Raw genomic sequence first — 27,422 nt, 5'->3', positions numbered from 1 at the left:
CCCCCAGAAACATTCCTATCCAGTTCAGTGCTTAAGTTATTATACACGTACTGGCCTGAGTAGGAACAAACACGTGATTGCACGCTTACCTGAACGAGGGCCTCTAACCTTTTAGACTTCTAATTATCTTTTAATTTAGTTCTTAGCTCCATATATTCAGTTGTATCTTGTTTGGAAAAGTTCTTTGTTAAATGCCATTTATATTTACACTTTGATTTTTTTATTTTTATTATTATTTTTTTTTACACCTGAGTGATAATTTAGCTGTCACCTTGTGTCCAGTCAAATATTCCATAAAGCCATATAATTCTTGTGCTAGAGTTGCACTCCACTTGTACCAGTTTATATATGAAAAATGTGCATCAGCTGCCTCTCATACATTACCCACTGACCTTTCTACTATGTCCTTTCCCTTCCACACAAAGTGATTATTTCTTTTATTATTACTTTTTGTTTGTTTATAGAAGCCCCGTATAAATGGTTCACAAAGCAAGAAACAAAGTGAGCTGGAACCCTGTTAAGACACAATGACTTAACAAATATGTAATATTGGAGGCTTAAGGAAGAAATGAAAGCCCAACCAATAAGCACACTAAGGCCATCCCCGAAAAACCTACTCCAGTCAAGTTACAGCTGGAGACTCCGGATGCACTAGAGATGACAAGTCCCACATCAAGAGCTGTGTACCCCTCTCTCATCAGTTAAGTGTAAGTAAAAAAGGGAACAAAGTTAAACAGCTATACCAGCCAAGCCGTTTTAGTAAGAAGAATCACATTTAATGAGTTTCTTTCTTGTAGTTTCAGATGCTCAAGTACAGCTGGTAGAAATTCAAAACAGCCGTAAAGAACTGTGACAGACGGATACAAATAGTACTGCAGCTTAAAAATGATAAAAAACACCTGAAAAAAAGTCACACAACCCTCCCAAAAAAATTTACACTTTGAACCTAAGCCAGTTTTTGAAGATTCCCTTCTCCAATGCTAGGATGAAGGAGGAAGAAGAGGAGGAAGAAAGTGCAGATGACCTTCCAGCCACAAAGGTCTTGCGCCAATGTTTATTCACCATGCCTGTGGTGGTATGTAAGGGGAGATCACCAAGTGCTGATTCTGCGATCACCAAGAGATTCCTATGGAAATCCAGACCTCAGGCTAATACTGAACACTGAGTGGACCAACGAGCTGCATCAACAAAATAAAAACAAAACTCAAACTAAAAGAAACGGGAAAACCCCAAATAGCACAGATCCACATTTGTGAGGGGGGCAGGAAGAAAGGGCAAGAAGGGAGGTCTATACAGTAAATAGTTGAATGGTTTATGTTACAGATGACTGGCAGTTTTAAAGAGTCTTTTCCCAGCTCCATTGCTGCTCCAACCCAGAAGGGAGAACTGAAAAGGGAGGAAGAAAAGGTAGGACATCGTCATGGAGCATGCAGGATCAGAAGCAGCAGAGTGGGCATGCTCAAATAAGCCCCCGCCTCTTTTTGTAGTCCTCCAAGTTCAGTGATCGCCGAGGGGCACCATCTTTTGCTGGTGGAGCCTTGGAGGTGATGGCCAGTGCCTTAGATTCTGTTGGGGGTAAGAAAAGAGTGAGGATTGAAATAAGTGAAAACTACAGATTTTTACTTCTTGCTTTTGCTGACAACTTCACCACAGAATCACATTTGGCTTCTCCAGTCTACATCAGGTTAGAACTTCAGTTAGTAATATTGCCAGTATCTTGTAGCTTATCTTCATAGATACAACGTGCAATTTTGACTCTGCTTGTTAATCCAGCTTTCTGCTGATAACTATACTTTAATTTCTTAAGAAAACTACTCTGTAGAACACCAAAAATCACAATACAAACAGAGCCTTCAGGCTCAGTTCTGGGATCTTTGAATAATCATTATGCCACGAGAACATATGCCATGAGAACAGCAAGCACAAAAATACAAATAATAAGTGGGGAGAAGTCTTGTTCTCTCAATAAATATCACTAGCACGCATCCCCTCCTCCTGAGCTCAAGACACTTGCCAACACAACAAACACAGAGTCCTTGCTCCTATTTAAAGAGCCCACCAACAATTTTGAAGGAGTGATTTTGGAAAAAGAATCTACTGTGATGAGCTGGACAATTACATCCCCAAACTGGATGGAACAGCTGGAACACATACCTGAGCTAGGAACCTGAAGATCAATCTTTACATCAAAGTCGTGTACTTTGAAAAGATCTTCTGAGAGGTCACTGGCTGATTTAGAGTTCACATCTTTATCCTTCCCTTGACCCTGAAATAAAAACTACAGGTAACTCTCCAACCCTTATCTGTCCAGATAAACAGAGTCAAATTTTCTTTCCCCAGAAAAGAAAAGCTGTTATTTTCTTTTACAATGTTCTTCAGAATACCTATTTCTAGGACTGAATCATGCACATCTGTTATTAGTCCTAAGCTTCTAGAGCAAACAGCACCAGTGGATGGAATGTAACAGAGACAGAAATGTAAACTTGCCTTATTCATGTCCTTTGGAGCATCTGGTAATGCACCAGATCCGTATTTTGCATTTAGCTGGGCAAGGATGGCAGCTTGGACAGCAGGATCTCTGGACTGCAGAGGGTAAAAATAAAAAAATTAAAAACAAAAAAAAATCTGCTTAAACTGGCAAAAACTATACTGCCATTTTGTCAAAACAGTGCTCATATATCCATGACTTGGAAACCAAAAGGGGCTTTAGACCAGCAAGCCCAATTGCTGAGATCTCAGAGACAACTGAAATCAACCTGATACACGTGTAATGCATCCGACAGTAAACAACTAAAAGTCTTCCTTCAGGAAATCTCTTTGAGAAAATGAGAAATACATTTCCTTTTGAGATTATTTGCTCTCATGACTAGTCTTAACACTATTTTTAGATGTGGCTGAGATTGTAGGCTGTATGTTTGTGATTTTTTTGGGTTTTGGTGTTGTTGGTTTTTTACATTTTTTGGTTTTTGTTTTTTGGTGTTTTTTTTATGTTTGGACTCTGTGATTTCAGAGGTCCTTTCCAACCATGACTATTATGTGATTCTGTATTTGTTTTCAGCTTATAGTTCCAGTTGAAACACTCTACTAGGGAGAAAAAATCTTTAGGTTACTGTTTTCTTTACATAATAAAGCTACTCAGTTATGATCCTTTTCTAATAAAGAATTACTTCAGAAATAACTATTTAATTCAAGCCATGCAATAAAATTCCTTTTTTATTCTCTTGCCAGTTTGTGAAGACTCACAAGAGCTAACCTGACCAGTTTTTTTTTTAGTACTGATACCAAAACCATATATTATTCCAGAACAGGCCTCAACAAATCCAGGTTGCTTAGAAGCAGGAGCTCATCACCTTGCTAACCATCATTTATATAGCTAGGGACTGCACTAGCAGGTTTTGCCACAGTTATCATAGAGGAGGTTTGTCTTAAACTATTTTATCCATCACAGGCAAAAAATGTCTGCTCTCCTCTCTCCTTCCACAGACCTTTCAGTAAAGTTTCAAGTACTTGAAATAAAACTTACGCCTAAAGCAAACTGTCTTTCCAGAGCTAACTAAGTCTGAGTAATTCTACATAGAAGAACTCACCACAGAAGTCGAAGCCACAGTTGCTTTTCTATGTATATACCTACATCACTTAGGTCCTTCATACTTTACATTTAAAAAAAAAACACCCCACATTGTGTTTTCCTTCTTTCGGGATAGTGAGACCAGGATCTCACCCTTGCATCTGGAGTGCTAATAGCATATGGCACAGTTGGGAATGAATATGAACATTTTCCTTCCTACTCTCTGCATTACATAGGTTTTTGTTTCTCTGCAAATTGCCTTGATCAAACTTCAGTATAACACTCACATTAGACACTATCGTGGGCTTGCACTGCCTCCTAGTAAAGGGGTCCATTTGTTGGTTTTTCATGCTGTGACTTTCAGCCTGAAGAAGAAAAAGTACATGGTTTTGTAGAGTTAGCTACTTGTACCCTTGTAAACCCTCCCACAGCATGCTACCTATGCAAGCACTCATCAGCTATATGTAATACTATGATCAGAGGAAAACCAGCAACAGCATTACAAAGATTTTGACAGACCCATAGTCCCGTGTGGTTCACAGGGCAAAACTGTCCTTATTGACTTAACACAGAAAACAGGTGCACAACTCTCAGGATAAAGACTTAACCATTTGTTAATAAGCTTTACTTTTCCTTAGTAGAAGCGTTAATGCAGGGAATCAAACATTTCTTTTACTACTTTATTCTCTGAATTATCCTCTCTCATTTCTTTCCCATACGAAATTCACTAAGTCACTATTACAGTCAGTAATCTGATGATAATCGAGTTGATAAAAAGGATAAGGCAATCTACTCTAAAATCATGTCATTTGCCTATATGAAAGATTTTACAGACCATTTATTCAATGTATTTAACTTTAGCCAGCAATTATCCCCCTTTGCATCATTTCATCTCTACTGGTACAGATCTATTAATTAAGCACTGTTTACCACAAGAGCCTTCTCAGACTCAACGATATTCCACTCTCTGTTTCTCTGGTTGATGTAACTGCAGAGAAAAAAAAAGGAGGGGGGGGAAAGAAAAATAAAGTGATTGCCATTTATCAACCCCTACACAATAAAATGTCTAACATTATTCTTGCAGCTTCATCCTGATCACAGATTACTCTTATGGCAACACAACTGCTACCTGGATGGATGTGGAAGAGAGTTACATTTTTCACAGTTCTAACTGAGTGAAAAATACAAAGAGAAGATAAACACTAATAGAGCCATCATGATACACAGCTTATCAATACACTGGGCAGGAAAGAAGAAAAAAAAATCCTGCCATTTATTCACTACTGCATTAGCTTCTCTCTATATTTTGATGGAATACTACTTAAGAAAGAAAATTCCCAGTATGAGCTTCTTACCTGATTGCAGAAATGTTTTTTGTTCGTTGTCGATCCAGGGCCTCTGCTCTCTCTTCCAGTTCATTAAGCTGATCTTGAATCTGTTTGGCCTTATCTTGGTCCCCCAAGTCCTCAGCCATAGCCTTCAACCAAACAATAGCTCATTAGGCACTACTCTCTATCACAGAGCTAGTCAGAGAAGTGAGGGGCAGACCCACGAACCAGCCAACTATCCCTATTCCAGTTGCAAATGTTCTACCCCACATGGTAAGAACACAACAAAGAGCTAAACTGTCCTTAAAGTTCAAGGCAAAACAGGACTTCTTACTCTGAAGAACTTTGAAAACCTTTGAAACCCATTAAGCTAAGGAAAACATAGGAACACTAGTCCCAGCATGAAGAGGGTAAGTCAATTAGATGATTTAAGTTACAGGTTTGATTAAAATTTAATATCGCTATTTAGCAGCTCAGAAAAGAATGATTATTATTTCTGTAACAGTGGGCACTTATTTCAGGGAATTGGAGTCTCCTGCCACACCACCAGACCAACGGTAGCTTATTATGCCACCTGGTGACAATAAAAAGCAATTACACTCTTGTACAGTGGAAAACTAACAATATACATATTCTTCGACAGTAAAATGGTGACCAATTAATACAGACAAGCCAAAGAATGTAGAACTAAAGACTAATACAAACTCTTGGTCTTCGATGTATATTAAGCACGAATGTCTTGAAAAAGAACTGCACAAGTAACATAAACAGACATGTTGTGTCTATCTTTATCTTCAGAGATACTTAAGATTGTTTGTTTACTTGCTTTCTTGGCTTTGGCTTTTCAGCACTGCTAGGTCTATTCGTTCCCAAGGTCTATATGTAAAATGGTTTGGTGGCAATTAAACCTTTCAGCAATGTATTCTTTTCAACATAAATTACTGGCCATAAAAGTGACAATTCAATCATCCCTAAGCAAAAGACAATTTAACACTACTTTTATTTTTCCTGGTTTGAAAAGTACAGGAAATCAACTTTCAAATGCTATTATGGGATATCCTGAAAAACAATAAAAAGTTTCTAAAGCAGGACAGTTTAAGACCTTGTTTAATGGACACAGAAAGAGAAAGCTGTAATTGTTGGCAGCTGCCCTTAAAAAAAAAACGCAATAACTTTAACTGGGTTCTAAGTGTTCTGAACTCAGTAGTGAACCTTGAGATCCACCTTTTAGCTGCATAGTTAAAGTCGAGCTTACTGCTGACTACTGCCAAAATCCAGATGAGCTCCAGTTCTTCAAAATCAAAGACTGCATTAAGCTTGCAGGCATCATCTCATCTCTCACCTTCTCCTTTAACAGCTGAGTTTTCTTCATAGCATAATTTGGAGGTGCTTTTCTGAATCTTTCCTTCTCTTTCACAATCTGTAAGATGCAAAGAAAACAGAAAGAATATGCAATTATGAAATGTCTATTTCAATACTTGAGACACTAGAAGCAAGAAATCAGTATCACCTAAGAAATGTACTTACTGCCATAGAATTTTACTCATGCTTTCTCTGCTGCATTTTTAAATTTGTGACTGGGTAATGTGTTACAGCTCCACTCCCCTCACTTAATAACCTACAAAAATCTGATGCTAATCACATTTGGTCAGTAATAAGCAAGTACTGAAGTGCAGAAACTGTGATAAATGCATCTACCATGATGTTGTTAGCTTTTCAAAACTTGAGAACTAAGTTGCCATACTGAGGCTAGAAGTTCAGAACTCTGCAACACAAGTTCAAAAGGAGGTAACAGGACAAAAAGGATGAAGTAAAGCAGGAGTGAGCACCAAGCTACTCTATCCAGTTACACAACTTAATTTTGACTTTTAATTTTCCTTTGAGGAAGCAAATACCATTATTTTGCTTTATAAATGGCTAGTGCTCTACTCCAAGAATTCCCACCACCTTTTAGCACTGCCACAGCCTCTCTACAACACACTGTTTACCTCCTCAATGTCCTGGTCATTAAACTTGTAGTTGAGGGCTTCTTTGATGGACACTTCCTTCTTGTTTATCTCATCTAGTGTGGGTAGCTGCATCCCAGCAGAGAACATCTAAACACAAGGGACAAAGAGGTTACTTTCCACTTAAACTATCCTTGGCAGAAGGCTGCTAAGACGAAACTGAAGTCTGACAAACTTACCGCTTCCTTCCACTTCATAAACTCACTTTCAGTAAATTCCTGATTTGAGACAAACTCCAAACGAAACACACGCGAATCATTGCCGTGCCTGCAACAAGAAAGTGTAACAACATCCCCCTCTGATAGTACAGAGCTGTGATCTGTAGATCTAATAGATCTTGTTGATCTGCCTGAGGGTAGGAAGGCTCTGCAGAGGGACGTGGACAGGCTGGATCAATGGGCCAAGGCCAATTCTATGAGAATCAACAAAGCCAAGTACTGGGTCCTTTACTTGGACACAACAACCCTAGGAAATGCTACAGGCTTGGGAAAGACTAGCTGGAAAGCTGCCCAGAGGAAAAGGATCTGGGGGTAATGGTTGATACCTGGCTGAGTATAAGCCAGCACCATTTCCAGGTGGCCAAGGAAGCCAACAGCATCCTGTATTGTTTGAGGAATAGTGTGGCCAGCAGTACTAGGGAAGTGATTGTCCCCCTGTACTTGGTGCTGGTGAGGCCACAGCTCGAGTACCGGGTTCAGTTTTGGGCCCCTCACTACAAGACATCGAGGTGCTGAATGAGTCCAGAGAAGAGCAATGAAGCTGGTGAAGGATCTGGAGAACAAATCTTACATGAAGCTGCTGAGGGAACCAGGGTTGTTTATTCTGAAGAAGAGGATGCTGAGGGGAAACTACCTGAAAGGAGGTTGTAGCAAGGTGGGTGTCAGCTCCTTCTATCAAGTAACCACTGAATAGGACAAGAGGAGTGTTGTGCCAGCAGATGTTTAGATTGCATATTAGGAAAAAGTTCTTCACTGAAAGAATTGCTAAGCACTTGAACAGACTGCCCAGGTAAGTGGTTGAATCACCATCCCTGGAGGTACTTAAAAGACATGCAGATGTGATGCTTAGGGACATGGTTTAGTGGTGGATTTTGCAGTGCTGGGTTAATGGTTGAACTGTATGATCTTAAAGGTCTTTTCCAAAAAAATACGGTTCTATAGGTGTAAACTGATTCAAAAAGCCCCAAACTAGACACTTAAGACTACACTAGTGGCTTGCATGCTATAACTACAGTCAGGTCAGCCACAGTTCAGCAGCCTACATCAGCTATTAGTAATACTGCAAAGGAATACAAGCCACTGAGTCTGCAAGCAGCAGTCCCTCAGTTGTGGCAGTAAAACTCTCAGGAAGTACCAGAAACAGACCTCTCTCAAACCTAAATCTTACATACCCTCTTTAGTGACCCATGGCATGATCTTTGAAAACACAAAGCTCACTCATGTTTTTATCAGTAGAAGTAACCTTCAAGCAGTACTGAATCATAATAAAATGCTAGAGCCAACCAATCCCTACCTAATTTTTTTTATTGGTTGGCCAAGGCCAGAATCCTAAACATTTCCTGTGGAGCACTATCTTTGGCACTGCCAGCTAAACTATAAGCTACGATAGTGTATATATAAGCTACTATACTGCTACTAAGCAGTATTAAAATTAGTTGCCATGGAGTAAATTTCACTCAAAGCATGGAGCTCTTTCCTGAGGTAGCCTAAGAAGTTACCGAATGTCACAATGAATTTAGGGAGATATTTCTTTTAACTCCATACTTGCACCTACATGCATTCTCCACACGCCTTTTTGTTTCTCATAAATGGTTAATATCTTCTTGTCCTAGCCCACCAGGATGTTTTGTATTGTAACTGTTAACCTTCATTTCATGAATGTTAGAAGGGCCTAAGAACTTAGAAATCTGACGCTACGTTCAGCTTCTTCCCTCCAAAGTACCATTTATGCTGTAACACGCATGCCAGACCCAATCACGTATAACTTTAAATGATACCTATTTCTAACATCTGATGATAACAGAGGAGAAAAGATATAAAAGAGTATTGCAAAGCTCAAGAGGCATATACAAACAATCTTGGGTTACTAATGCAAATTAATGGCTTAGATTTCAACACAAGTTCCTGCATGTGTTTTTTTTTTTTTTATAATTTCCATTATGCCCAAGGGTTAAAAGAATCAAATAAACCTAACCCCAACATTCTGGCAGTAATTGGCATGGCAAGGCCCAGTCTGCTTTTTACCTCTTATCTCCAAACCACACACAGAACCTTATTTGCTATGAAAAGGAGAGGATTATTTGGGTATCTTACCGCAACTGTAGCCCTTTGTTTGTCCGGGTACCACCAAGCTGGTAAACTTTAGCAGTCTCTACCACTCCAGTAATTTCAGCAACCTGTATCACAGAATAAAATACACAAGAGGAAGGATGAAAGAGAGGTTGGGTTTTCTTGTGTTCCTGGAATATATCTAGCACATTCAAGCCTTTTCACTAGAGATCAAAAACCTTAATCTAACTAGCAATTCTAACTAGATCAAGGAAAGCGAGACTCTTCAGTATACATTATTGGCTACTGAATCAGTTACTTCATGCATCACCTTTAAGCTGACAAATTATACCATCTAAATGCTTGATGCAGGTTTTCTATCTTCTCAGTTCAGCCTTCCTGACCAATGTACAATTCTCTACTTTTTCTATTTCTTTTTCAATTAACACTGGTTTGAGTTAATGTATGCCCCAAATGAAATATTAAGAGTGCTTACACACTAAACACAGGCCCTCTAGGGACCTTTTAAAGGCAATTTTAGAGAATATTATTGCATCCTGTGATTGTTCAGTTACAGTAATGAAAGAGAAAAATGATGCTGTGTTCTTAACCACCTTCTCTTCTGAGGCACACTGATATTAGACATGCTTTGTAAAAAAAGAAAATGAGAGCACACAATAACTTGGGAGCATTCCCAGAAATAGGGAGTGAAGGTTACTCATCCTTACTTGGTCAAAGCAGAGTTCTGAATTCTAGTTTGCAATACAAATTATGAGACAAGACAGCACGAACCACAGCTGGAAGAACAGGCTTTGTTAGTGCTCCCTCTCTCTCACTAAATATATCTCTTCACCTAGCTGGTCCCATAGATTTCTTTATTTTTAAACCAGTCTCCTCCACTTCTTTGGCAGCCATTACATTTTCTGGTTATAAGCAACCCTTTTATGTTAACCACTCAAACAATCATGGGTATCTGAGGATTGCTAAGCTGCAAATATTACATTGCAGCACTATAAAAATAACTAAATCTCTTGCAACTAAACTCACCCGATACACAGGTTTGCTGTTGTGATTTCCAATGCCAATACGGACAAAGCAGCCAGTGACTGTTTTGGCAAAGAAGGGCATATGACACCAGCGTTCCAACTTGTGCCGTGATAACCGTACTCGGTTCAGTTCTTCAGGCAAGGACACTGGCTGGGACTTGGGAGGAATTTCTTCCTTCCTGATTTGGGAAAAGTGAGAAAAAAAATGAAGAAAAAAAGTAGAGACATAACAACCAAAACTCAGGTCCTGAGCAAGGTGCAGCATGAATGCCAACTATTTAACTCACTAGTAAAAGGAATGATTCATCATGCAACAGCTGACTATAGATATGTCAATTTAGCATTCATGCAAAAGGCTTAACGCAGAGTTCCAGACTTGCTGCCCACTGCCTCTGCTACCACAAGGCAGAAAGACTCACACCCCAAGGCTGATCAGCCAGTGCTTGAGGATAAGCCAGCACTATCTCTGCCCCGCTAATATGCTGGGGTTCTGTGGCTGCTGTACTGTAGGACTAAACATATCTGTGAACAACAGCGTAAACGGAGCTAAAAGTAACAGCAGGGAACTGCAGTTGCAAACCCATCCAAGGTAAATCAGTCCCATGTACCACGATACAGAAGCCAAGGACTCAAATCTGAGAAATGCAGGTGTGCCCAGAGGCAAAGCCGCTTCAGAAATACCAAACTGCCCCTAAACAATCCCCTAAACCAGCATGTGTCTACATGAACTGGATGTCTGTTTCTGAACGCGCTTACAAGTAATAATAGTCCAGCGTTTACTACTTACTCTTCCTCTTCATCAGAGGATGAGGATCTGGATGAGCGATCACTTTTCTCACTAGACTTATCATCCTCCTCCTCCTCCTCATCATCAGAGTATACTTCACTAGTTTTTAATGGCTGTTTTTTTGCAAGCAATTCAGCTAGTGGAAGGAGGAGAGAGAACAAAGAAAATTAAGCTGCAAATTTTTTATGAAAGCTTCCTTTAAGAGGTGAAACCTTATTGTTTAAAAATAACAACGAGGCAGCTGTTAATTTTTCACTGGATACAAGCAACACATGCTCAAATCCACTAGTAAGTATTCCATTGTATACATTCAAAGAGAGAAAGCAAAGTATTTAAAAGCATCTTAAATCTTAGTTGTACTTATCTTCAGTCTCCCAACTCGACCGCAAGTAGCAATAACAGATGGGCATAGCAACTGGATATACAAGATAAAACTATTATGATGAGATAACTCACTGCTTTTTTGCAAGGGAAAAAACCGCATGTACACTAAATACAGTCTGGATGGTTTCAGAGATTGAACAACAGAATCTAAGTGACAAGTTGAAATACATTAACTAAATAAACATTACTAAGTGCCATGCAATGGACTGCAATGAAAGTTTCCTCTGTTTCCAGAGCATTCCAGGAAGGAGAGAGCAATCAGTGGGGCTAAATATGGTCACGTTGGGTAAAAGACCAAGGAAAACACTGACACAGAACTCATTTCGTCCAAGGTGTAGGATTGTCGTATTAATTAAAAACAGGAAGCACCACTTTCAAAAAGCTGTAATAATGCCTCAAAAATCATAGCAACAGCAACACTTTCATACCTGTTCTGTTCTTCCTTTTCTCTCTTTCTGCTTTTAGCTCCTCCATTGCCTGAGATTTCTTGTCTAGCTTCTCATCCCGCTTTGATCGTCGCTCTTTGTTATGTGACATGACCTAAAAACATGCACAAAGTCCCTCAAAACCAAGCGCAATCCATAAACTGAAATGTGTTAAACAACAGACTGTTTGCACGCTTTGAAAACTTTTCAAATCAAAACTAACAGACTCCATTTTGAAATCAGCTTTTTTCAAGTTCATTTTACAGAGGCTAGGGAGAGGGAAATCAAGCTGAAGTATGTGTCCTTTTTCTACTTTGTATAAAAAATAATGAATATATTTACACTTTCTTCCATTTCTGTAATCAAATTTTAGTCTCAAAACTTCTCCTTAATGTTAAAAAAGGACTACAGAAGTAAAATGGAAGCAATTCTTCAACTAATAAGAAATGAGGAAAAATTGGATAAATATTCTTTTCATTTGCTTCTCCTTCTGCAAGGCCAAAACAAGGCAATTTTTCTCATTCAGTAACAAAGAGAAAAGTTTTGTTGAAAAAGGCAAAGCAGAAATAAAGTTGTGTGTAAAGTCTGCAATATGGATTCAAATCTTAAATGTAAATCTACTCGTGTTTTTCATTTCTAACAGGTCTATCTGGAATACCAAGTAGCAGGGAAAGCAGCTTCTATAATAAGCATAAGAGAGTAATTTGAAGTATGTCAAAATAATTCCTGGAAGACACTGTAAAAGAACTCTATGTAAGATCCTTTTATATACAGGTCTATGTATGAGTCTACACGTGATGTGTTATATATGGACTATATAAGTACCTATGAAGCTGCGAGAGGTCGGGAGATGAGATTCACTCCACTTAACATGTGCCTAAGGCAAAACTCATCTCACCTATTTTAAGTGTTTAACATCTACTAAACTAGAAAATCTCATGGAGTGAATTGCCAGGTGGAGTTGCTCTTATCCGTTGCACAAAGACAGAAGTGACAAAAAGTGCAATCAACTAGTTCTTAGATGGCTGAAGCTGGCAAGATTAATTCCATCCCCATTCTGGGGACCTATCTTCCCAGAATCAACAAACAGTTAAGGGTAAGGTCTTTACCATTTGAAACTATAGCCAATTCAGCTATTTGAAACTACAGTTTGGTTCCAGACCTCACCTCAAAGATTGGTATTATCTTCTTTCTACTGGAGACAGAAAAACTACAGAACTACTTCTGTTCCTACTAGCATTCAAGCTTTTCCTTCACACTCCTACCAGCAGAAACTAAGCACTCATTCCATTGTATATGCATGCAGAATAATTAAGAGAACACCTGAGCAGTTTCTGGCCTGCTCTATCAAACTCCCACTTGCAAGGAAGCTGAACATGTAATGTTTCAGACTGAATGACAGAAGTTTGGTGAAAGGAACTGTAAAAGGTTGCTTTCCTACTCTGATTGGGAGGACTATCTCAGCAACTCTAGATAGAGCTGCAACTTTGCATTTTTCTTTAGGAGTTATCAGTGCAGCCTCAGCAGGCCAATGATGTTAATTTATTTAAATTAACTGGAAAGGCTGAAGATAACTTGAGTATATAAATTAACTAAAATCTGATCTGTTTACCACACTACTTGACATTAAGGAAAAACATCAGGGGTAGAGAAAGGCAGCATCCTGTCTCCTATTTCCAAGGAAAACAGGTTTGTTACTGAGGACAGTTTCATTTCCTACCTGGGACTCCTGGATCTGCGTGAGTTTTTTCTTCTCCTGCTCTTCCTCTTGCTTTTTCTTTTTCTCCTTCTTTTCTTTCTTTTTTGCCGTTTTTAGTTTCTTCTTGATTTCAAACCTAGTAGCAGATATTGAAACAAAATGTTCTTGACATAGAACAAACAAGGACATGAGGACAAACTCATTTACAGCTAAATCAGTAACTCCAGCTTAGATTGTTTAGCCTGCTCTTATCAAGTATTCTCCAGTGTTCATTCTAAAAGAAAGACATTCAATTACCATTGACAGCAAATGAAATTTAAAAATATGGTGTCCTTCTACCTGATCTAAACCAGATCTTTCACTCATTTTGATCCCTTTGAGGAGACCAGCAAACTAGAGAAAACATCGAAAGTAGTATTCAAACCACAGACAAAAGGCTTGGAGGAATCGACAGTCTAACAGTAGCTTGTATTGACATGATTCACTCAACAGATGTTAGTCCTGTGGAGAAAAGTCTCAACAAATGAGAAAAGAGAAGTCACTGAGGAGGGAAGAAAACTTGTCCCACACATCAAACCTTTTATTTTAGACAGAGAAGAAAAAATACCTTTACTAGGAAGCTGCCTGACTGGACAGTGTTACAGTAACAAACAAACAAAAATACAACACCTAAGGTAGAAATCAGCAAATGATGCCTTGAAACGACATATCCAACACCACTCCTCATTACTGCAGTATCTCTCCTCTATTAGGGCCCCAACCAGCTTCACTCTCATACAGAGGCAACCCTAACACTGCTCAGTGCTTCACGATTGCTTTCTTAAAAATACCAGAAGCTCATATACACCTTACACTTTGCCTTTTTCCAAAGTATCAGCATGTGACAACTAATACAATTAAAAGAAAAATAAGAAGACAGAAGAGAAAGGAGTCCTCTGACTGTCTGGCATCTTAGTGTGTGAAGCAGCATTACAGCCACAATGGTACCTGACAGAATGATGCATATTCAATAACTGAAAAACTTTCAAAAACTGACTTCTACAAGAATATGCAGAATTCCTTAAAGAGCAGCACTACCATAATTATTTCAGCAGGTGAAATATAATTTATTTGGGTATTTGCTTTTGTTTCTTACGTGATGGGCAGCCTCTTCATCTAAGACAGCTTTTAAAAAATACTGAACTCTGTATCATAGAGTTCGCTTGTGAAAAGCTCTTACCAGAGAATACAGAAGACTACCTGTTTCACAAGGAAAAATGCTGTGTTTTGGTTCTTTATAATATCGGTGAGGACACAAATGTTTTTGAAGAACATAGTGGAATGTGTGCTTCTCAACTAGCTACAAGGATAGCTTACACCAAAAAAAGACAACAATCTATCATGAAACTTAATTCACTTTTATTGTGCCGAATGCTTGGAACCCAAACACGAGAGGGCAGTCAGGGTGTATCTCCATACAGCCTGTATGAATTTGCTACCAAGTATCAACAGATTAAAAATTCACCTTCTCTTTAGCACTTCTCTCTTCTCTATCCGATTAAACAGCTCCTGTTCTCTCTCCTTTTCCGTCATTTGTTCTAGTCGAGCTCGGTCTTCCTCATCTCCCATCAGGTCTTCTCCATAGCCATCATGGAATTCCTCATCTTCAGATGAAGAATCTGAATCTGAGCTAGATGACGAGCTGTTGCTTTCCGAGTCAGAGACTTCTCCTATCAAAATAATAAAGTCAGTGAGATGCAACTGGGGCAAAGCCCAACCACTTAATTGTATTACGCTAGCAAAGGAGACCAAGAATGAATTTTATACTCCTCTTCCACTACACTAAAAGCGCACATCTAACAAAACTAAACCCAGGAGGAAATACTCTATTACCATAAGATAGGCAAGCTAAACAATGATGAGTGGCAGTGCATGTAAACACAAACTGGGTTGTAAGCAACAATTCTCAGCAAAACTAGCAAATTTTAGGAGATCTTTTGTTTAGTGTGTTAGGGCCTTAGGGTTAGAATTCTATACGCTTATGTCCCTGAAGTTGTCTGTACATCCATAACTTTCTAAGTGTGTGTGTGTGCACCTCAAATACCACTATTAACTACCACTAATACTTGTCATCATAGCAACCCAAAGAACCAAAATTCGTAATTTGAAGACTGCAACACTACCTTGCCTACATCAAAAAGATAAAGTTGATGCACACTATCCTAAAGGCTAGCAATCCCACGATGCTAACTCCTTTGCTGTGAAAAGCCCTCCCAGTTAAACATGAGCTTAAGGAACAGCTGACTCCCCAATAATACTGAGTAACACCACCTTTAGACTTGATCCAACTCCAAGTACTTTGCTTCTCTCACTTACATGACTACACACACCACATCACAAAAGCAGACACTGATTCTTTCTTCCACTTTCATTCCCGTCTCAGTATTTCTGGGAACTTCCAGCTTTGCAAGCTTACAATGTGAAAAACATTGATTTGTATGCACTGGTATCTACAGTTTCAGCCACTTTGTGCTTCAACTGTCTCCATTCTGCTTAATATACTTGCAACTGTAGGCTCCTTCATTTTATTTAACTTTGTTTTTTTATTATCAACTGAAACTGCAACTAACTACCTGCAAACCTTGATAGGCATGATGAAAACATGAAAGAACACAGGAAGTTTGCCCAGCATTGGAACAGGCTCAATATTAATGTAAAAAAATTCTGAGAAAGTTAACAGTATTGATTTTTCTTCTTCCATGTGAGTATAAACGTGCAAGAATTCCAATTCAGAGCAAATGCCTGCAAGATAAGCTCCTATTTGCAACACACAAGACTATACACCTTTCCCTGCGTAATCACAAGAAGTTTTGGAAGGGAAAATACATCAATGGGAATAAAAGAAAACGCTACCCAAACTACAAGTGGGACATGCTAGGAGGAAGAAAAGAATTTTCCATGAGAAAGTCAAGTCATGAAATATGTCATACATTCTTCAGTTGAAACAGTATTTAGAGTTGCAGTTGCACTGGGGTGCTTACAGCAATGCTACACTGAGTTATATACACTTAAAGCCATGGCAAGTTTAAGAGATTACCAGTAACACAAAGGAAACTCTTTAAAGTTAGTCTTTAACATAATTGTTTATTGTTACTCTTCAGTGTGCATAAAGGGGTAGCTTCACTTGGAGTTACACTTTAAACAGATGAACATGTGTTATCTTACCCTCTTCAGGTGCTGAGCTCTCAGCCGAGCTGTCTTTATCGGAGCTGCCTGAGGAGGCAGCTTTGTTCATCTGTTTCTTCATGGCTCCTTTCTTCTCTGCCTTACCCGCTTTTCCCTTTTTTTTGTTTTTAGAACCTCCCACAGTCCACTGCAAGAAAAGAACCAAGAAAGGGGTCATGAGACCAGAACATCACTTTTTTCTCACCCCACTCCCTGCCCCAATATCACTGGGGTAAAACCAACTGAGAAGTAGTCCAATATCTGACAGCAACAAATCAATCATACAAGGGGGAAAAATGAGCCTGTAGCAGACCTATCAAATTAAAACATTCTACAAGGTTTTCTGGGTTTGGGGGTGTGTGTGGTGATGTTGTGTGGTTGCTTTGTTTTTTTTCTTTAAATAAAGTGAAAATCATGTATCAATGCAAGTTAGTAAGACACTCCTTTTAAAAACAATAAAGACTTCAGAGTCTGACACATCCACCAGGAGAAAAGAAGCACTGAAAACATTTTCCTAGGAAAATAATTATAAACAAATGTCCAACTGCATTTGTAAAGATTAGGTTCAGTTTGCTACTAATAAACAGAAAAAGCAACAGATGTGTTTCCAAAACTAGTTTTTTTAAGAGGAGATTTTAGATTTCATGAAGGCACACAACAGCCTTTCCAAATTTAACAGGAGTACACTGCACCTTACTTTTATGCAAGAAGCCAACAGTACACTTCCTCAGAGACAGAATTGCTACCACACATGTCAGAATAAAATCAGAATCACAGAAGTCAGAAAAAAAAACAAGAGGAAAAGAAACCCAAATGTCAACTTTTAATTTTCTCTTAACATTGTATCCTCAATTAACCTAGACTGCACTTTCCAAGTCACACACACAGGCAACAATTCTAAATCCCAAAGTCCCAGGAGAAGAGCTAGAATTTACCCTACAGTGAGAGTTCTTACCATAATTTTTTGCATTGTCCCAACTACCTGGGCAAAGCCACAGAACAGAACCAATAAGGATTGCCTGTGTATTATTTTAAGGCTTTACAGTATTTTTCAATTCACAACCTTTCCCAGAAATTCTCCAGACACAAGACCTTGAGGAATAAAACAGTTTCTTTCTAAATAAATACATGTATTTAACCTCTTCATACATGTATATTACTGTCATCATTCTTGCACATCACCATCCTTCCAAGCACATGGCCTACTAAAAAGTTATATTCCTAACTCCTTTGCATAACTGAGATCTTGCACTTCAATCTTCTCTAACTGGGAAAAAGAAACATCCTTAGATTTGACCCCAAATGAGCACAGAAACTTCAGGCTTCTCACCCACCCACACCTTCCTGTGACATGAATCAAGTCCATCCCTGCAGGCAGTAATAATTCAATCAAATTTGATTACTTCTTCTGCCTGATTAGGCACCATCTTCAGAGAACCCTGATGTTCAAATACTTTACGTGAAATTCAACTGAGTAGTTAGAAGATGCTACCTGATCTACTACTACATTTAGCAGTTCCTAGGTTTTGATTACTCTCACACCCAGCTTTGTATCTTCCATATTAACCCCTGCTTCATCATCTTTGTTAAGCATCAGCTGTGCATACAAAAGTATCTGTCAAAGGCCAGGAAAAAGTTTTGTTTTCTGTGGTAAAAGTACAGCTACCTATTGCTGAGCCTCTGATTGTGACCCGTGCCCTGCGCAGTTAACTCAGTTTGTTACAGCCCATAGGATAGGTGAGAAGCTGCACAGAAAGCATCTGACTTTCTATCAGCCTGAGCTTGCACTCAAGTCTTCATAGGTTTCCACATTTAAGTTTTATCTGTTCAGAGTTACAATACTGCTGCCTAATAACATTCCTGGTTAACTATACCCATGTAAATCAGTTAAGAGCAAGCTTCTACTGCCTGAATCTGCTCAAACCTCAATGTTAAGGAATCCTATGTATTATTATTTGCTATTTGTTCAAGAAATCCCCCACTGCCAGCATAACAGTGAAAACACAACAATCAGGGAGAAGCAGAGCCCTCCAAAGCAGGGGTGCAGTGTTGCCTCCTTCCTCAAGCTCTGCCACTTTTTTCAGTGCTCCAACACTGCATTATACCTTGCATCAGCATGCTGTATAGCAAGGAAGAACCACAGAGAAAGCCATAGTATACACCGCAGTTATATCAAGACCTTGAGAGGTCATGCTGAGATGAAAGATGTTAAGATCAGATAAAACCAGCAGGACTTCAGTTGTTAATAAAATGTTTAATAGCTGTAGATACATGGGTTACAGATCACTGTTCTCAGCCTCTGACTCATAAATTGAATTGTGGAGAGAACCTGGGTCCAGGAAGATGGGGCTGAGGAGAAAGCTGTAAGGCGACCTCTTGAACAAAAAAGTAATTAAAAAAAAAATCTGCCCTAATCTAGGAAACCTTGCTTTCATTTCTGTTTCACTCTGGAGATTACACTTCATCTCGCTTTCGTTGTTCGAAGTGACCTCTACATCTTTTCAGTCACCACAACTGGTTGTCACCTCCCAGTTTCAGTGCTGTCACAAAGCCAAATTCTTCTTCATCCAACTCAGGAGCTTCAGGGGTTATTCAGCTACCTTCATCTCTCATGAATACCTAGTCATTCCTGATAGCACTACAGGACAAGACAAGGGTTCGAGCAAGCCTGATGGACAACTAAATCATCAAAACCAGGATGCAGTCAGAGTGAGACTCTTTTAGGGTCAGAGATTGCTCTGCAGGCTCAGGAACCATTGGTTGTTATTTGAACACCAATGACCACTCTGTATTGTTCAGAGACAGACTAGCCAACCACAAGTTTCTTCTTACAGCAAAGAAAGATGTAACACAATAGCAAGCTGGGGTGTGGAGGGAAGACAATACTGGAAAGCCTGTGTGGCAACCTGCAGTCCAAACCAGTCTTGAGCTCCTTCCTCATGCTCTAGCACACCAGGGGAGGTCAGAAAGGCAACAACATGTTTGCTTGTAACAACAAGTACAAACGCACACAGTTACAGTCAGAAGCATTTGTTTGCTCTGTTTCCCTGACCTTCATGCACACCAAACAGCAAACAATAACCAAATTTTACAAACTCTGTCCTCTATTGCAGCCTCTCTAGGTTCCCTCTTCCATTATCCAGTCAGGCAGAGTTAGTGAACACTTCTCACACACTTTCCATGACTATAACAGCTCCTCTAAACAGACCATCTACTGCTGCCTCCTCTGGCCACCATCTGGAACCTGCCATGGTTCCAAACACAGTAAGTTAATAAACCCATGCAGAAGTGTGCTGCAAGATGGCTTTCTGCTTATTGTTTGTATCAAACAACAGAGTCTTATGGTCCATTTACAGGAAGTCGCCAGAAGAGCATTTCAATTTTTTCTCTTGCTTCAAAGGTTCACAATGCTAATAGCTTGCATATTTTCCCCAAGAATTCCAAGTTAAGCCATAGTACCCAAAATGGACTGCTAATAACAACAACAAAAAGGCAACAAGCAACACATAAGAAATCAGGCAGATATAGAAGTCAGCTTCTACAAAAGCAACTACACAAAATGACTGACGAAAATCACTTATAGGTCTGCAAACCTAGAACATATTTCCACCAGGGAGATTAAATGAAACCAAAGAGGGGGAAAGAAAAAAAGGGGGAGGGAGGGAAATGAGCTCTGAGAATGCAGAATGCAGTAAAATTTCCTTCTATTCACACAGTACCTAAATGCACTATCCACTGAGATTTTATTTTGCAAATAAGTATTTTCCTTGACCTTTCCCCCCCATCCATCCACATCAAACCAGAGGTGCACAACCAAGGTTACCAGCCTGTCCTTGCCATATCTTTCTCTCCTGGATACAGCTTTTATAAGCAAAAGGCAAATTACAAGCCACAACAAAGCCAAACAGGTCCCATACCAATGTGTTCCTTTCCTAGGCCAAATAACACACCATGACAACATGACAGCTTAGGAGCCAAAGGTACACACCAGTAGCCCAGCTTTCAAAAATCCATTCTCCCTCAGTCATAGAGGGACAACAAAAGGCAGTCCTCCAGGTAAGGCATCAAACTGCAGTTTCAGCCAGTCTGAAAACAACAGCAGGCAGGACCAATATGATAAGGCAACATTTACTGTCTTGAGAGAATCTCAAAGCTGGGAGAACTCCAGAAACAGCACTCCATGCTCTATATCACTACTGTTAAAACTAAATAGTTAATAAAAAACCTTTGTTACTTTTCTTGCCTTTAGGGCAGCTGACATTCTGATGCTTCATATACCATCAGGATGACAACAGCCCAGCAATTAGAAAACTTAAAGGACCATTTTTAACACAAAGAGGTGACTCAGGGTGTCAACATCAAAATTGAATTGAGATAAGCAAATAAAGGAAATGCCTTCTGAAGCCACAGAAAAGGCTTTGCCAAGAACAGGCTAAAAGAATATCACCAGACACCTTATCTGCCCTAATTATTGAAGTACCTTCAAAGGAGCTCAGAGAAAGGTAACTATGGAAAAAAAAAAAAAAAGAAAGAAAGAAAAAAGTCTATTAATAATAGGCTCAAATTCAGTTAAAGCTGTGAATTAAAAGTTGATCTAGAAGTACTTTGAGGGGCCTGTGTGCTAAAAAAATGTCAAGAACTGCTGAATAACAACATCAAGATGATGGATCTTAAATGCCAAGGAAAAAACATGCTCCACGATCAAAACAAGCTTGGGGATGGTACTGGCTTTGAAAGCCTGCAATGTTTTAGTGCAGAAGCCTGGGCCTAGCAGCTCGAGCTTGCAACAGCTACAAAGCACTTGGTCAACAAGTGCCTGGCATGGCTCTATCTTCACCAGCCAGCATCACCTGGACTAACAAATGCTTAATGAATTATCTAGATATTAGACAGTGCCTGATTCTTTTCAGCAAAAACTTCTCCCTGGATACACAGGAAAAGTTAATTCTGTAAAAATTCCAATTTCCTAAGCTTGACAAAATGTATGGCAAAGACCTTGCAGAACCAGAGAACCCACTCATTCTTGAAGGTCTAATTAACCAGAACTATGAAATAAAAGTACACAGGTAAGGAAGACATTTAGCATTGTAATCTCTACAAATGCACAAAAGACACCTTCAAAATGGAAGGAACACATGCAGTGTTCTGCTAATCTCTGGTTTACTAGAGTGCTCTAACTTGCAGTGCAGTAACCAGACCCAAACTTTCAAGCCCATTCCTCATGATAGGGCATAAAGCCTTCCAGGCCAACTTTTGAGACAGATTTCCTCACTGGTTGCATGACCGCTGCTCACCTCCTCTGCCCCATAGGTCCTGACAAGATCTTCAGCTATGCTGCTTCCTACTGAATCTGAACATCTGCCAATAAAGGCATGGACAGATATTCCTCACTAAACTCCAGACTAATACCAGGCATTCACAATGTAACTTTTATTATGTCTTGGAAATATCTTCTGCTATCACCTCACAGCTGTTAAAATGCACAGCCAAACCTCTCACAACATCAGAATGAGTGCAGGAGGCACAGATTTACACCAACGTTGCTAACAGCAAACCTTTCAGAAGAAATAAAAAGGAGCTCCTAAGCATTGCAGCTTTTTGTCTAAAACACACTGATTGATGTTAGTGAAGTTGTTGCAGAAGTCATCCAAGTTTCAACACACAACAGAAAACGTGTAAACAATTATGACCGAATAAAAGATCAAGAACCCAGAATAAACCTACTGCAATTAAGGAACATTGTCCACACAATGTCTTCAATATGCAACGAGGGTACCTTGTGGACATATATACCCCTAGCACTGTAGCACAAATAGTAACTTGGCTAATACCACGCTGGTTACATGCAGCAGGCTGACAACAGTTTGGGATGGTGAGCTCTTGAGTATTCATGGCCACACGTTGTTCCACAGATAAAGGAACTGACTACCTCCACATCTGCACACAATTTAGTAGATTTCTCTGTGAAGGTAGCAGGTACTGAAAAGCCCTGCAGTCACTGCTATTTATCAGTTCTCTGAATAAGAGTTTATGGTTAATTTAGTTATGCATATACCACAGAGTCATCAGAAGACAATTCAGAGCATCCCTTCTATTTCATTGCCTCCAACTCACCTTCAGTCCTCTGGCTGGATAATTTGGTTCAGACCACAGAGGTCCTCAAAGTGTTACAGAACCCAGCATCTGCACTGTCACTTAGCCACTGATGTGGCTAAGAGTTTTCACTGAAGTGTATTCTCAACAAGAAACACAAAATATGACATGAAGTTCAACTGAAATCCTTTGGGCACCATTGTATAGATGTAGCACAATTTCTCCATGCTGTTATTCTATAATTCCAAAATACACTTTCTCTCCCCCATGCCTCACAAACTTTCCTTCCTGTGAAAAATGCTTAACGCAGCATTAGCCTCTGAAGCAGAGATTTAGTCTCCTTTCTGGTACATGCAACATAGTGACAATCCTGGAATGTTTAGTGCTTGCCAGGAACCACAAAGGATGCACACGCTACCAAACCTGCGTGGAAGCAAATGCGTTATGATTAAGCACATTTGCCTACAGCAAAAATTCCCATGTTTTTGCCTCAAGTTCCTCATCTTGAAGGAAGTCCAGTAAGACAATTTCAACTTTTAGACCCCCTCTCCCATTCCCCAAGGCTGAGCAAACTTCAAACCAACCACAAGAACACTGATTAGAACCAAAGTTGTTCAGCAGGGACACACACAACTGAGTGACTGGCAGAAGCAGAACTGTAAAACCCCAGCCTGTCTCACCCTGCTGTGACAAGCAGCCATTCAGAATGCATATTTCAGGCACAGGAATAGAAGCAAGTGTCCTAATTACCTCTTCTCTAAATCTTTTCCTCTTGCTGCATGGAGGTCAGAAAGAACAGAGAGTCAATTAGAAATGATACACAGATTAGAAAGAGTATCAAATGCACACGGTGCAACAGAGATACTACTGCATCTGCAAGGTCTGTGTAAATTCGTGAAGAGATACATTGTCACATTCTACATACAATGGAAGGGTAGACCCTACTTGTACTTGACACAAGCTAAAAAAAATAATTTAAAATATTATTATTTATTCTGTCAGTTTACAGAGATAAACACAGAAGGCTTTAACATTGACGTGCTCTCCACATCGACGTTCCAGACAAGCTGGTCTCCAAACAGCTTAGAATAAATAAAGTGTGTGCAAGCAGATCTGAACATACACAGTGACTGACTGAGTGGTTACCCAATAACAAACCTAGTATCTAGGCCATTCACAGTTTTCTCTCTCCTTATGTCTTAAGCATACACTAGATATGAGAGGGGGTTTTTTGGTTTGGTTTGGGGTTTTTTTGTTTGTTTGTTTTAAGAAAAGCATTGATTGAAACACAGTTCCAAGCATATTTATTACCAAAATGCCTCAGAAAGAGAACTAAATCACACATTCTTCATACTTATTGGAAAAACTCTGCTATGCTATCAAACGGTTAGTATTTAGCAGTTTATCAGTGGCCTACTCTATTAATCTTCAAGTTGTTACAATTAGTAATACTTCCTGTAGCTTCAGGAAAAAGAAACCAAACCACCCCCAACAGCTCCCTGTTATATTTTTAAGAACAGATGAAATACACTATCTCCCTGCACTGTGCAGAAAGCTTGCAAATAACATCTGTAAGCCTTCAAGAAAGTGGCTTCATTCAAGTACCCATATGACCTGTTTGCCAGTCTATTTCAATGTTCATATATAGCTGGAAGCAGACAATTCTAACGAGCTCTAGAATGCAGTACCAGGAGCAAATAATAAAAACAGTTCTAACAGGTAAGCACTGCTATACGAGGAATTGTCAAAACCTTAAAACTCTTCCTTGTCACACTTTCTGAAAAAATACCAATAAAAAATACATACTGTTGCATGTTCAAATCTCCAGACAAGCTACAGAGAATCAAAGCAACTAAATACAACAGTTTCACCACCTCTTAATTGCACCTGCCTTGACTCTTTTTCTCTCTGAGGAAGGAAAATCTTCTAAAGCTGAAAGTCTCTCCCTCGAATTCAAGAGTCCAGCTTTATAAACCAGCTTCAGTTCTACTTCAACAACAAGCATCACACAGGAAAAACACTAGCTTTAAGCAGGAAGATCACCAGACCATTCAGACCGTATGAACATGGGTTTAAACAGGCAGTAATATTTTCTATAGGCATTCAGACTTTTGTACACAGTTACAATTCAAAGCATACTAATTACAAAGGAAAAGAAAAAAAGTATGTCTGAGTACACATCCTCTAGGCCTAATGGGTGTCCACCAGTTCCACTGATGACCAGTCCCACTTTATGAAATCAGCAGGCTACACCTAATGTATGATAAATAGACTTTCACTGCTTAGGTACAATCAGACAACGCATAGTAAGTTAACTGATAAAACTACAAACTCACCTCATCATCACTGTCTGACGTCTCAGAGTCTGAAGATGCTGTAGGTTTGCTCAGAGGTGGCTCCTTTTCTTCAGAGTCACTGCGTTTCCGTTTGGCCAATGACAAGAGTTCCTGGTGTGAAAAAAACACACGTTTATTTTAAAATGTCATAATTAGTTTCACCAATCCAGGTCAGCACATATGCACCCTCTGTGATATTTGAGAGCATCCCAGTAAACTTATTATCCCCACTGACTAAGGAACAGGGTCTGCTTATGTTCCCTAAAAATGTACATAGACGCACACAATTTTAATGCAACTGGATGCTACAAAAGGATTTTGAGGATAACAAGCAATAAGCAGTAAACACCACTACCATTACTTTCTTGGTATAAACAACCTAAGACAAATTACTTTCAGAGTCACATCCATGTCTGTTTTATTTGACCTGGGTAGTAATTCAAAAACACCTTAACTATGTTGTGCAGCATTCACCTGATAAACCAAATACCACTAGAGAGCAGCTCCTTCTTCCAAAGAAGAGACACGTTTGCAGTAATAGATTTTAAAAGGAAAATCTTAGGCAACACCACAGTTATGAGTGATAATATTTATTCCGATGTCCAACTCCTTTTCATTGTCCCTATATACCATAGAATGCACTTAAAGCTTTGGACAGACACAGAGCAAGCATTAAGCTCAAGATCTGTGAAACTAAGTAGAGATGTTCTCCTTGAAAGCAAGCACTTCCAAAGCATAACACACACCAGCACAAAGAACTAACTGGCTCTCAAATAATCTCATAATTTGCTGTTCGTAGCTTGTTCAGATGACAGAAGCAGTAGTATAAAGTATTTCTGAAGCTGCATTACTCTCTTTGTAGTCCATGACACATAATTTACTCTTAAAAGCATTGCTCTGGGGTTAATGAACCGTAGGTATGAGAAGACATAGTCACACCAACTTCTGCAGTCTTGGGAAGTCAGTAGTAGATTGGTTCGTGTTAGTTTCACAACTGGAAAGATTATCTCCACAGCACATGGATTAAAAGCTAGTAACTCAAATGTGAACATAAACACTGCAGAAACTGAAGGCCTAGGCTACTTACCAATAAAGAAACCTTCCATTAGTAATGAAATGTTACAAACCTCTCTCTGAAGAAGACAAGCAACATCAACAAAGCACATTTGTACAAAGTTCTTGATGCTTTCTACAATCTTCTCCAGAATGTCTCTCTCCCATCTGTCTCTAGGTAGTCCTTCAACCCAGCTTAGCCCTGCGAATATCGTCACATTTTTACCATTACTTCTATTCCAAGCAATTCTCCTTCTTCCTTTCTACCCTTATTCTGTTTTCCAAGGAACCACATTAGAAATGCTCCTACTCCTTTGATTCACCAAGCCTAGACTGCTGAGGAAAGCTGTCAAACATTTAACCTACAGAGGGGCCGTTCTCAGCACACTCTCATCCTTAAACCATGCCACAAAAGCATTGCTTCCCTGCACCATAATCTTCACCCCTGCACATACACATCCCTGCTTTTACAGGTTATAGAAAGAGCTCAGTGGAAGACAAAACACCTACTACTCAGGTACAGCTGCAAATGATGCTTCCAGTGAACAACGGGACAAATGCAGAACCATGTGATTATTCCTACCACCATCACTCTGGTTACCTGATCTATGCTAGAGTCAGTCCAACTCCTACTTTCAAGCTCTGAATAAACTACAAATTACTGTGGTGAGATGTTGGCAGCTTTGAAGACTCTAGAGGCATTCAAGATCAACATGAGGGCATGCTCTGCTCCCGTGCATTTGTCTAACATAGGCTCTGATTTGATTTTTCTGAAGCTCCGAGCTGCAAAACTATTTTGAGTGTTTGGGAAGGCTTTTTATTACAACGTAGCAACAGCGTCTATATTAAAAACCCTTAAGGTCCGGAACACAAATTGCATCAAAGATGTAGGCTTCAGCACGTCAACAACCATGCATACTGTAACACACTTTACGTCCTTTATTCACCATTTGAACCACATCACAAACACGCACTAGGTCGAAAGCCCCGGCTCTGAAAGCAGCCCCCTTGGAAAAGGTGAGACGCCCTCCTCGCAGCCCTGACAGTCAAAACGACGCCAGGCACGGCACTCTCAATCCCAGATGTCCTCACGATAAATAAATGCTTCCCCTTGTTATACCCACAGGCTCCTCACTCCAGGCAGCTTCCCACCGGCGGAGCTGCCCCAGCTCAGCGGGCTGAGACGGGAGCACCCAAGAGGCAGGAGCCCGGCCCGGGGCCCGCCT

General features: G+C 39.6%; 1 protein-coding gene across 1 annotated transcript; it reads right to left on the bottom strand.

The window, feature by feature from the left end:
- Positions 1-754: 754 nt before the first annotated feature.
- Positions 755-25,253, bottom strand: RTF1 (Rtf1, Paf1/RNA polymerase II complex component, homolog (S. cerevisiae)). The gene is made up of 17 exons (XM_009999569.1): positions 25,144-25,253; positions 16,715-16,862; positions 15,015-15,219; positions 13,532-13,646; positions 11,815-11,926; positions 11,003-11,138; positions 10,217-10,394; positions 9,215-9,297; positions 7,082-7,169; positions 6,885-6,992; positions 6,239-6,316; positions 4,924-5,045; positions 4,499-4,556; positions 3,856-3,933; positions 2,488-2,583; positions 2,155-2,266; positions 755-1,566 (listed from the first exon to the last, which is right to left on the bottom strand). Exons 2-17 carry the CDS (start codon positions 16,794-16,796, stop codon positions 1,460-1,462), a joined length of 1,758 nt encoding a protein of 585 aa, XP_009997871.1. The 5' UTR covers positions 16,797-16,862; positions 25,144-25,253; the 3' UTR covers positions 755-1,459.
- Between the last annotated feature and the right edge of the window lie 2,169 nt (positions 25,254-27,422).

The sequence above is a fragment of the Chaetura pelagica genome, unplaced genomic scaffold (genome assembly GCF_000747805.2).
Source record: "Chaetura pelagica isolate M959 unplaced genomic scaffold, ChaPel_1.0 scaffold55, whole genome shotgun sequence".
In the NCBI taxonomy this organism is placed as follows: Eukaryota; Metazoa; Chordata; class Aves; order Apodiformes; family Apodidae; genus Chaetura; species Chaetura pelagica.
The sequence above is the reverse complement of the archived record's forward strand: the minus strand, read 5'-3'. Positions and strand labels throughout refer to the sequence as shown.

Excerpts from the sequence above, each read along its gene's own strand:
- RTF1 (XM_009999569.1), bottom strand. The coding sequence starts at position 16,796 with ATGAAGAAACAGATGAACAAAGCTGCCTCCTCAGGCAGCTCCGATAAA. Across the intron at positions 10,395-11,002 it reads TCCTCTGATGAAGAGGAAGA|GAAGGAAGAAATTCCTCCCA; the intron begins GTAAGTAGTAAA and ends TTCCCAAATCAG. Across the intron at positions 4,557-4,923 it reads AAAAACATTTCTGCAATCAG|TTACATCAACCAGAGAAACA; the intron begins GTAAGAAGCTCA and ends TTTTCTCTGCAG.